Source organism: Thunnus maccoyii, chromosome 10 (genome assembly GCF_910596095.1).
Source record: "Thunnus maccoyii chromosome 10, fThuMac1.1, whole genome shotgun sequence".
Classification (NCBI taxonomy): domain Eukaryota; kingdom Metazoa; phylum Chordata; class Actinopteri; order Scombriformes; family Scombridae; genus Thunnus; species Thunnus maccoyii.
Window position 1 is genome coordinate 25,515,780 of NC_056542.1, and position 12,177 is coordinate 25,527,956.

Sequence of the window (12,177 nt, forward strand, 5' to 3'; positions counted from 1 at the left end):
AGAGGGAGGAGAGGCTTGGCTCGGGAGTCGGATACAAAGACAGACAGCTAGAACTTCACTGTAACCGATATCGGTGTTTAAAGCCGATAATGACACTGAAGTGACACTGCTTATGGTTTGAACTGATGTTTATTTCTAAAAAGAAATATACAAAAGTAGTAGAAAAGCATCTGAATAAGCATTTACTCTTTATAGAGGTAATTTTGGTAAAAAAAAATCTAATTGAAACTATATTCAGGTTAAGTATTTACCAAAGACGACCAGTTTATCATTGATCCATTTTATAAACAAGCTGCATCATATTAACTTGGGCAATTTTAAGTATTCAATTTGGAGCCATAACTGCTCTATACTGGCAGGAAACTAGACAGGAGTCTAGACACATTTGGCCAAAATTAGGTTGTACAGCATGCAGCACTTCAAAGGTCCAGGGGCAGTGCTAAGGTCCCATGGGTGCCGGTGTTGGATCTGTTATCCATGTCTTAGCCCATGTCACTGTGCACTTTACATTTCGCTGTGAGTCTAACTGACCAACCCTTTCAAAAAAAAGCCAGAGCCAGTTTTAATAAATAAAGTGTCTGACAAGTCCGTCCTTTGCCATAAAGATCTCTGACAGCCGCCGTCTGGTAATAGATTAGCCTAATTACAGCGTCCCTGAGTTTAGATCACAACGTCACGTACTCAGTCTGTCGCTCTAATAGCCATTACAGCCACTACTCTCCACTCCCCTCCTCTTAATGTAAAGTTGTAAAAAAAAAAAAAGATGGAAAAAAAAAAAAAGGAAAAGCCAAAAAGAAAAGGTCGTCCTCATTTGCATGCAAGCCTTCATTAGAATATGCGAATATGCTAAGGACCGGAGCCGGCGCTTTGCATGTGCAGGTGATGAATGGCCGGTGCATCATAGAGTAGGCTAGAGATGGAGGCTCCGTCACCCTCATCTGCATAGCATACTTTATTTACTTATTTATTTATTTATTCATTTACTTTTGAGTGCTTGCTCTCTGTGATACATCTCGTGTCTGTAGATGGTGACTGAGGAGGGCCTTTGCAGTTTCCCACATCCTCCCCCCCCTCCTTCCTTCTTCACACTAACACACACTTCAATAAAATGAGGCTTTATTAAATGGCTGAATGAGGACTTGGATTTTTCACAAGGCTTTCTTCGCTGTTGGAAAAAAAACAAACAAAAAAAACAAAAAGAATGTTTGCATGGCTCATACTGTAAATCGTTTGTGTTTGTTTACCACTTGATACGTTCCGGCGAGGACTTAAACCAAGCATTAGAAAAGAGAGAAATTGGCTGTTTACTGAGCGGTGATTCAACCTGTAGAGCATCAGAGAGCGTCAGCGGTGGGAGGGAGGCCTGCGCTTGTTTTGAGTGGAATCTCGCAAAGTGTTTTTGTTATGGGGGGAGGAGGGGGGAGAAGGGGGGGGGGGGGTTTGTGAGGTGGAGGGTGAGTTTCCAGAGAGAAACTCTTCTCTTCACTCTTCTCTGTTGCCGGGGCGGCAGATGGTGGGTGTCAAGACAACGGCAGCGATAGCCAAACAAAGACATCCTTTGTGTGTGTGTGTGTGTGTGTGTGTGTGTGTGTGTGTGTGTGTGTGTGTGTGTGTGTGTGTGTGTGTGTGTGCATACTTTCTGAGAGGTGTAGAAGTGCGCTAGCTTTGAGTAGGAGGCAACAGCATTTATAACAGCACTTGAACGATGCATTGTGTAAATTCTTAAGCCATACTCTCACTCAATCTCCAGAAAGTCCATTGTTTTATATGATTTCAGACAGCTGACACCTCACTAAACCTCTGAGGAAACTTACTCCAGGGATAGAGAAAGTCCTTTTTAATTTCATCAGCCAAAGAAGATGACAGATGTCACATTTGCAGTCCAACTTTTCATACCCAGAGTGTGAACTTCCTCTTTTTTTACAATCTCTCTTTCCCATCAACAGTTACGCTAGTCTAATAAGTCATTCTTTGATAGGATCGCTGAATATTAGATTAGTACCATAGCGGTTTACTTTGCTCCTCTGGAGTGTGACCTTAGCTGCCCTTGACAGAGGTGTGAGGATAATGAGAGTGGTAGCTGGCCGACAGACAGGCCTGACATCCCAGCTACGCCCTTCACTCAGCTGGCTGAGGAAAAACGTCAATACAGAGGCCTTATGTTTTATGGATTATCTGCTTTAGCAAAACTATAGTGAGAGAAATACAACTCTCGCTTGTCATGTTGCTTCAGTTCTTTTTAATGTGCGAGACCACTCACCAAAACAACAACGGTCGACATTAGAGGCTGTCTTCTTTGTTTGTTTCTTTTCAATTTTCACTCTCTTCACCTCTCCCTTCTCATTCCTCAGCATCTTCCCATCGCTCAGGTTTGAACATGGCAACCTGGCATCCTTTGATTTACTAAGATCTACCTTTTTTACTGGATTCTGAAGAGCCATAGTTTAGGGTTTGGACATATGTTTGATTTTATCATTTAGAATTTATCTTTGGTCTGCATCTTTTCTAACACAGTGTTGTGTGTCTGTCGTGAACAACAGTCTGTTATTATAGACCTTCTGTGCAAATTAAACACACTCCAGGCCTCTGGATTTTTATGTTTCACTCCTATTTCCAGGATTTATTTATTTATTTTGATATCTCCCTCCCTTTCTCTTCTTCCCTTCTACTCATTCTTTCTTCCTTTCGTTTTCTTTACCCTCTCTTTCATACATTTAATTTGTTCTCAGAGGACGGGCAGATAGAGTGTACAGTAAACAGCCTGAATAAATCATGTTTGGGCTTTTTTCCCCTTTTTTGTTGGAGGGGGGGGTGAGGGGTTGGGGGGGTCTCACGGCTAGTGTTGGTTTTTGGTTTTTATCCCCTGGAGGCACACGGGAGGCTTGCCGTTGTAAACGGACCTAAGTGCAACCCTGTTATCCGCAGTTTAATCTGCCCACTGGGGGCCAGAGAGAGGTCGGGAGGGGCTCATCATGGCTTCTGGTCCCTGAAGGAGCACGGTGGGTGCAGAGGTGGGGATGGAGGTGAGAGGTGTGGTTGGTGTCTTTTTCCTCAATTAGAGTCTTTAACCGGAGATGAGGCACTGCTGCTGTGTTTTCTTGTTATAATGAAGCAAGCCTTAATGGCAGTGGTCAGCTGGGGGGGGAAAAAAAAGGAGGAAAAAAACGGTTACAGTTGCACCAATACATCAGTTTGACTGGCTGATTATTAATATAATGCTAACATCAGCAGTGTTTGTCCACCTCTGATATAATGTAGCATCCTCTGACCACAGAGAGTCAGTTTGTTTGGAATCATTCCGAGACAGTGTGGGAAGACTTTCTGTATCCTGCTTCAATAGTGTCAGTGTGCAAATCCTTAAATAACACTTCTCGCCTTAAGGAGCCTCCTTAATGAATGATATCAATATGTCCTGTAGCTGCATCCCGTGATGGTCGAAGTGCGGTTTCAACAGTGTTTCCACCCTGCCAACGATACAGTTCTGTCAGAAACAGAACTATAATTGATTAAGGACTATTTAATTTCACCACAAAATGATTTACTCTACATATTCTGACCTCCAGTCCAAACTTACAGACATACAGTTTCAGCCTATGGCCAGTGGTCATTACTTGCTGTCTAAGCAATATCACCAACTGTAGAAAAATATTTTCAGGGATGTAAAATAATTTTGCTTAGAGCTAGATTTAGTGCCAAAATAAGCTTAACAATATTGAAAGTACAAAGAACAGAATTGGGCTCTTTTTTTATTTCTCACTCCCTACCCTTCACCTCATCTTCCAGCATACACCATACACACCTGAAGAGACCTTATAAACATAAGGAAACCTGCATTACAAATTACTGCACATCATAGAAATTGTGCAGCAAGCTTTTTAAAATACCAGCGCTGCCAGTGAGGCGCTTTGTAATTTATCCCTTCACGGCTGTTAGCTGCGCCGCGCAACAGTGATTTATTTGGTTTAAGAGAAGTTTTGTTTAGAGAGATAATGAGCAGGACTTCTCTTTAATGATTTAACACGGTGCGGTGGAAAGGAGAGGGGGAAAAAAAGCACATATATTTTTCATATCTTTAACTGCACTGCAGAGAGGAAGGGAAGGAAGGAAGGAGAGAGAGAGAGAGAGAGATGCATTAGCAAGAGAAGCTAACAGCCTTTAACAACCAGCATTTTTGATTCATTTTGTTTTGTTGTGTAAAATGAGACTTCTTCACCTCCTCATAACACGGCAGTACTTCAGTATGTTATGTATTTCATTTAAAACGCTTCTCACTACATGTTCCATCTTCATACTGGCTTTTTTTTTTTTTACACATAAAAGTATATTTGTGCTGATTCCACACTATATGCCAGCTCATACGAATCTATTTTGAAAAGTGCTAAATCCACTTGTGTAACTGTCTGTACCTTGTTCTTTATACACCTCTCCTTTCATCTTGACACCAAATACAGTATTATTCTTTCTTGTTCAGCATTTTCAAGTTTCTCCCCTCACTTAGGATTTAAATCCCAAATTAAAGCAGTTAATTAGAAAATATAATGAAGCTGAGCAGCATAATATGCAAACAGTGCTATGACGCTCAGAGCTGGGGGCTCCGTAACACTGAAACTGCCATCGGCGCATAACGATGATGATATCAATAATAGATTACTTCATCAATCGCCGTTCTCTTGAAGATGGAAATGCGCTGTTGGGAAGGGACTGAATTTTTATTTTTCATTATTATCTTTTTTTTTTTTTTTTTTTTTTTTTTTTTTCCTCTCTCCTTCCTCCCCTCCCTTCCCGGAGCTTGAAAATGTCTGTTTCATCTCACATTAGGGTGTGCTCTGCATAAGTGCAGGTGGAACTTGCTCTCCCTCTAAATGATCCTTTAATGGAACAGTGTGCACTGGAGCTGGGAACTCTATGGGGCGCTGCCACTGTCGATGAGAACTTTGCCTCAATCAATCCGTCAAGCCCCATCACCTGCCTCAGCAGATGATCCAAAAACCCCTTTGGTGAGGCAAAGTGAGCTTTTTATGTACCTCCTCTAAGACTAGAGGACACACACACACACACACACACAGGCACACACACACACACGCCTGCGCACACACACAGGCACGCACGCACAAGCGGCAGCATCATAAGTGAGAGGTGCCTGTTTCATTGAGAGCCTTGACGTTGATCAGTCGTCAGAGAAACACTTTGCCTCTCTTTTATTTTTATCAAGATCATCTTAGAATAGATCAAGTGCTTGCTTTGCTCTGGCACGGGCAGAAAAACAAAATCAATTTGGATGTTTTATTTATTTATTTCCTCCCCAATATCTGTTACATTATGTGATGTTTCCATAAGCGGATCTCTTAGAAGCCCAAGCAATATTGATGCGAAGTCGCCTCTTGCTTCCGTCAAATAAAGCGACAGCACCGCAAACTGCATTTGCCTCTGCTTCTCTCCCTAGTTCACATTCACTCCGGCTTATCTAGATACTCCATCATGATTTTTCATATTCCTTTATTTCCCTTCTTTCTCTCCCGTGGCTTTTCTTTCTCCATCCTTCCATCACCATCTATCTCTACATCTGCAAATTTGACACCGCATTTAGTTCTCCCCATCTACTGTTATAGGCCTGCTTGTAGAACATCCATTAAACTCAGCCTGTAAACTCAGCAAAAAAAAAAAAATCCCTCCTTCCTCAGCCCTTACTCTTGATGTGTGCCTGTCTGTCTCTCTGTCAGGAAGCAGTCTCTCTGTCTGTCAATAAATGTCTTATCTTTCGACTTCTTGTTCCTGTCTGTTTATCTGTCTGTCTGACATGTCGGCAGCTGTCTCAGCGCTCCAGGGTTGCTGTCAGCCAAGTGTTGGTTTCTGTTCTTCTGTCAGTTCACCTGCCTGTCAAACCTTCTCAGATTAGACATGTCAACTTACCTCCAGGTTTCCGCTTCTCCAGGATGGGTTTATAAAAAAATAAACAAGGAAGAAACGCATTATGTTAACTCAGAAGAGTGAATTAGTCGTGGCGTCGTGAAATGTTCTTTTTTTTATGATATGGATCTCCCTCTGCAATGGCAAATATATTATGCGGGGGCACTATTTTTTTTATATTTAATGTGCTATGGTACTGTATGTGTAGCATATCTACTTTCAATAGATCATTGTCAAGTGAATTGTGATGCTTTTTAGGCATTTAGAAAAAAAATAAATGAGGCTTTGGTTGAGATGATTGGTAGAATGTGTCTCACCTACATTGTGGACGATGAAGATGATGATATACAGTAGATTGTGATGTAAATGGCAGGAAGTTACTGAAAAAAATGGGTGGAAATGGGGAAATAGTGGAAGGGAGGTATGGCAAAGTGATGTAGGTGGTGTAGAACTTGGTGATACAGGAAGGAGGTATGAAAAGAAATGTGAGCAGAGGTGTAGCAGAGAGAGAGATGGATGTGGAGGAGGTGAGCGGTAGGAGAAAGATGGAAGTAAAGGGAGATGAAGGCGGAGGGAGGGGCGTGCAGAAGGGAGCTACCTGCTGCTGATGGCAGTCAGAGTCAGTGAGGGATGGAGGGTGATCCAGCTGTGACATTAAAGCAGCAGGTGGAGGCCATCATTAGGACTCGCACAGGAGTCTGGATGAGCCCGCACACACTCATTTCTTTCGGGCCCAGCAGACCACTGCAGAGTGTGTGTGTGTGTGTGTGTATGTGTGCGTCTCTCCTCAAAAAGAGCTGGAGCATAGTCCCATAACTTCAGAGCTCATCCCCACCTCCCCTTTCATCTTTCCCCCATGGAACCCCTCTTCTTTCCCAGGTTTTCGGCAGCTTCACCCGGTGAGGGTTGAGTGCTTCCTGCATCTGGTAGCTCTCTCATAATGGCTTTTCGGTTACCTTTTAACCAATCACAATGCAGAAGTTTGTTGGACTTCAGCTTCATTTTTCACCTCATAGCTTTTCCTTTGTGGCACTCACGTTGTGGTGGCAGACAGCAGGCAGCAAACTGGATGTTCAATCGTTTAAAAAGAAGAAAAACGAAATGCCCACTGTTCCCAAACTATTGCCTTCTACCACCACATTTAGGACAACACAGATGTTAAAAAAATTTAAATAGTGTGCTCGACTTTACTTGCTTCTTTTCTGATTTAGCCTTCTGATGGTTCATTGTAGTGTCTTTTGGTTTCAGTGTCCATGAACTCCTTCAATTCATGTCGAACCAGAGGTTTTGATTGAACGAATCATTATGATCATTATTTGATTGAAGTCCATCGTTGCCAGTGTAAATGACTTCCTACCACACTGGTTCACGTTGCTTGGTGACAAAAGTTTAAATTCCCCACGCCATGCCGTTCATGTACCTGATGCCATCTGGTACGGCTTTCTATGGCAGCGATGTAAGGGCGGAAATGTCAGAACTAACCAAGACGCTGCACTTACATTTGCCCTCTTTTACCTTTCAAGGTTGACTGTCAAAACCTTTGGAAAACAGCCGAAAGTAACACATGCAAAAGTTGGCAAAGTATGTCATGTCTGACCTGGCTCTATCCCAGCATGCCTTGCGCGCAGCTCTCGGGAATGGGCGTACGTGAACGGGGGGGTGGAGTGGGCTACAGTATGTCTAAGCCGAGTGTTGCTCGAGGCCTTTTCTTAGATCTCCCATCCCTTCTGGACCTGTAGATGGGCCTATCCAGGAACACCATTAGGCAAATGAAGTTGTTTGTATCAAATATTGACATGTTATCTCTTCATCGTCAGGCAGCGGGAGGGAAGAGAGAGAGAAAGATTGTAACTGTGGGTAATTGAGCCGTGTCTCCCCTGCTTATCGGTAAAGCTCCGGCACGTCACGGACCTAACGAGCTGTGGCGCGCCGATTAGTCTGAAGGGAAAGTCGAACGTGAAACACCAGAGCCTCCGTCTTTCTTTTTCTTTCTCTTTTTTTTTTTTTTTTTTTTTTTTCATATCTGCAATGGATATTATGAGCCTCCCTGGAGGGCAGAGGCACAGCCTTATTAGTTCAATTCATGGGGGGGAAGAGAATTGATATGGATGAATGGCATGTTAAAGTATCCCTTTGTTACAATAACCATCAAGGCTGATGGTTTGGGCTGATGATGCAGCCCAAGGCAGCAGGACGACAAGCTGAGGCCTTGACCTGGATGGCAGAGGATGCACACACACCAAGGGCAGGGGGCTGATTACACACAGCCTTAAACAAATGGATTTGCCCCTTTAACATTTAGATATGGGATCTTGTTGTGTGTTGGTGTGTGTGTGTGTGTGTATGCATGAGGGATAGGGTACTTGTGGATGTCTGCTTTTGTGAGTAAGGATTGCAATTTGTCTGTATTTAGATCAGTATTTGCGTGCATGCTGCCTGCATTTTATCGCAACATTATCAGGAATAGTAGTAATAGTGTGTATTAGATAATCACATGGTAATTATGACAACATTTGTGTGCATATTAGATATTTCTATTTTTCTATTTGTGTGTGGTTATTTGGGGTTGTGCATGCTGTTATTATGCATTTCTGTGAATCTTAACAGGCATTTCTGTGTATGTGTGTGTGTGTGCAGCCTGTGCCAGGTGCCTCCATAGGGCATTACCCATCTTGCACTCGTGCCACTCTGAGATTATCCAGTAAAAAAACGGGAGAGATGAGAATCTCACAACACGCCAGTTTGATTTGTACCCCTTGCTATCAAAGAATGCTAATTAAAATCATATTTTGCATATGTCTTGTCTTTCATGCGCATATGCAAATTGCCCCTGTTGCCTTTCAGCACTCTGTAATTAGGTTTATGAAGGACAGCTGTAATACATAATTAACAGAAATGTTTGCAAGCTCTTTTTTCTTCACGTCTAAACACGACGACTTAAACAAGCACGCGTGAAGTGTTCCAAGGCCTTGCTTTTCTCTCTCAAATATATTGATTAATTCTTTTACCCCCCCCACCCTCTCAGAAATATCTTAATTATGCTGTTTGTTTATTTATAGATGATGCCGTCAGTCAGAGAGACGCTTCTAGTGGGCCAAAGAAATTCCACATTTTGATCTTGCCATTCTCCCCTGATTGGAGTATACAAGATTTAGTCATACGCTTGCTCCCAGTTTAACTCCAAGGCAACATTCTGGACGGGTGGATGGATTGAGTTAGAGAGGATTGAGAAAATGTAGAGTGATGATAACGAGGCAAAACAGTGGAACATGTTTGAATATTTATATGGTGGTGGTGTTAGTTAGCGTCGGCCTCAGGGGCCTCGATGACGGATGGGACTCTGGGGCCATGATGGGATGGAGGACTCAGCCGTGTGTATGTGTGTGTGTGTGTGTGTGCGCGCGTCCAGACGTTGGAAGGGGGAGGTTTGGGGTAGAGAAGGGCAATAGCTGACATGGCGACATAAATGGTGAAATAATTATGCTTTTGCTTTATGATAGACTGACTCCTAAAGTTAGCAGGAAAGCTTCAGAAAGGCACAGACGGGCTCGCCGGAGAGAAAATAGAATAATGATCTACTTGGAAGAAGGAAAAGTGAAAAACCTCCAAGAAGAGAAGAAATAGGAGGAGCGTCACAGAGGGAGGACCTGAGTGTGTGCAGTGACAGTGCCAACCACATGACTGTCGGTTCAACTCCCTCGGCCTCTTTCATGTAGCTCCATCCTCAGCTCTCAGATGTGGTCATTGTCTCTCAGTTGCACAATAATGGGAAGTGATGGGTGCTAAATGAAAAGGCCAGGGGATGAAAACACTGGTGAAGCAGCTTGGAAGTCTGAGTAGTTAGTCCTGTCATCCGTATATTATGTTTTCATATGCTGTTTAGGAGACACGGTAAACTCAGGGCCCTTCGACAAAGTCAGGACATTGTGGTCGCTGTCGAGCTACGGTACCCCAGTATTTTTGACTGTGTGTGTGTGTGTGTGTGCGTGTGCTACTTCATGCGCTGCAGATACATGTGCATTTAAAAAAAAAAAAAAAAATCCATACACGTGCACATATTTGTGTGGCACGTTGATATACAACATGTGGCACTCTTTGCCTAGACTCTCATTATACTGTCGGACCAAAAAGGTGCTTGAAAAACAAACAAATACACTCCAACTTTGTTAACCATTCGCAGACTCGCAGCAAATAATACTCCTCTTGTGGTGCAACATTTTCATATAAATTTGTGTCTGTTTTGCTGGTCTGTCATCAAATAACAAAACAATAGTATCCCAGACGAAACCTGTTTATGACAGCTTATTATTGCTGTTCTGAAAACTCAATGTCGCATGGGCTTTTTTTTTTCTTTTTTTTTTTCCAGGAAACGGTCTACATAGGAATGCGAAGAGAAGGATGTGTTAGTGCTCTCATGCAATTGTTCAAAAGTGTCTTAACAGTTGGAGAAAACAGAGGAAACGCTAACAGACAGTCCCACATATTCTTAAAGTGAAACACGTCTTTCAGGGGAGGGGGGGAAAAAAAAAAAAAAAAAAGCAGAGTAACCAAAACCAAGCATCTTTTATGTTTTACAGCTCAATGTTGGAAACAATGAAAAACAGAAAAAAACAGTTTTTAAATCCAACTAAACCTTAATGTAGGAAGACATTTATTCATTTCATTGCTCTTAATTGCGGATGTTGTCTACCAGTGCTTCATTTCCCCGTTCCCACATTCTGTCCCTTACTGCTCCAACGGTTTGTGTAGCATATTGTAGCTCGATGCCCTTTGCTTAACCCATGTCCTGTGTGTGTTTTGTAGATGGGCCTTCGTGATGAAGAAACACCTCAGCACCCACCTGCTGGGAAAACATGGAGTCGGACAGCGTAAAGAAAGGTAAATTAAACAACTGCGTTCACTACTACGTATCATAATCTGGTTTGAATTTGATGTTTTATTGGTAGGACAAACTACAGTACAGCAAGTAATTCATTCTAGATATTGGAGGATGACTGCTACAACCCCTAGGTCTGCAAGCTTTTAAGCAAAAAGTCCCCCCTTGTTAAATTTCAAGTTAAATATAACTTGAGATCCTCCCTTTCCCCTAATGAGTTAAATGGCTTTCACTCATTCTGTCTGTCTCGGTCTCTTGCTTACATCTCTTTTTTCTGTCAAACTTTATCTGGCGCCCTCCCTCATCTTACTTTCTGCTCTCCCTCTTGAATTAAGGATGAATGATGTTTCTTTTACCATTTTTGTCTGTGCATGCGAGTGTGTGTTTCTGTGTATGTGTAATGTCTCCAGCTTGGCCCTGTCTATCAGAAGCAGAGCCCTGCTGTCAGTGTGTGTGTGTGTGTTGTGTGTGTGTGTGAGAAAAAGAAAGATGAGGAGATGAAGTTGTGAAGCCCCCCCCCTCCCCTCCCACTACCCTGACAAGCCAAAACGAGACGTTAAACACCTCTCAATCTGTCAAGCGAGCCGCTAAAATAGAAACAGACCCGCTTTTTCATTACTCTGCAACCAAATTGATACTTTTGACAACGTGTGGTATTAGATATGACAAGTGCCTTCAGATATGGAAGTAAGCAGCCCGACCAGATACCTCTCCATCTCTCAGACATGATCGACTAAATTCCTACTGTCAGCTGTTCATCTGGATTAGATGGAAACAAATCCTCATATCCTTAACTGCTTCAAGTCTCTGTTTCATCCACATGTTTGTTATTGTGACCTCTGCTTATCCAAGGATAGCTGACAGAGCTCCATGGCGTTCTGTAGCAACACTCTGCTTCATACAGCACTCACAGTTACATGCGTTCACATCAGTGACATGCCCGGTACCACAGGCTTCTGCCGTTTGCCACTGACCAACACAGAGATGACATTTCAGTCATGAAGGTCTTTGTCCAGCATCTAAGCTACTCATTTGGAAGAAAGAGCAAAAATAAAGCAAGAGAAAAAGAAAACACAGGAACATAAACTATTTATGTTGGCTTTAGGCTTCTCTAAATATGAATGGTTGAATGTTATTGTTCCCTTTTACACAGCAGATGCCTTTTCCTGAATTTCAGCTGTTTTCTAACAGCATTTGTGTAAGTCGCTATCGAACTACTCTAAAGAGAGAAGAGAAGAAAAAACAGAATAAGGGCTTTGTTAAAATCACAGTGAAATGGAAGTTAGAATTTATCTTCCATAATGTGACATATTTTTGAGTGAGACAGATATGTGGGTGGGTTAATACGAGCGGGATTTGATCAGATCTATCAAAAATAGACATAGCGAAAATGG

General features: G+C 42.5%; 1 protein-coding gene across 3 annotated transcripts in view; it reads left to right on the plus strand.

Annotated features, from left to right (window-relative positions):
• The window catches only part of znf407 (zinc finger protein 407), a 146,876-nt gene that overhangs the window by 53,900 nt on the left and 80,799 nt on the right, over positions 1–12,177 (plus strand). For all 3 annotated transcript variants that reach the window (XM_042424123.1, XM_042424125.1, XM_042424124.1), the window contains exon 5: positions 10,711–10,785. In XM_042424123.1, the coding sequence (XP_042280057.1) occupies positions 10,711–10,785 (75 nt within the window). The remainder of the gene's footprint in view (positions 1–10,710; positions 10,786–12,177) is intronic.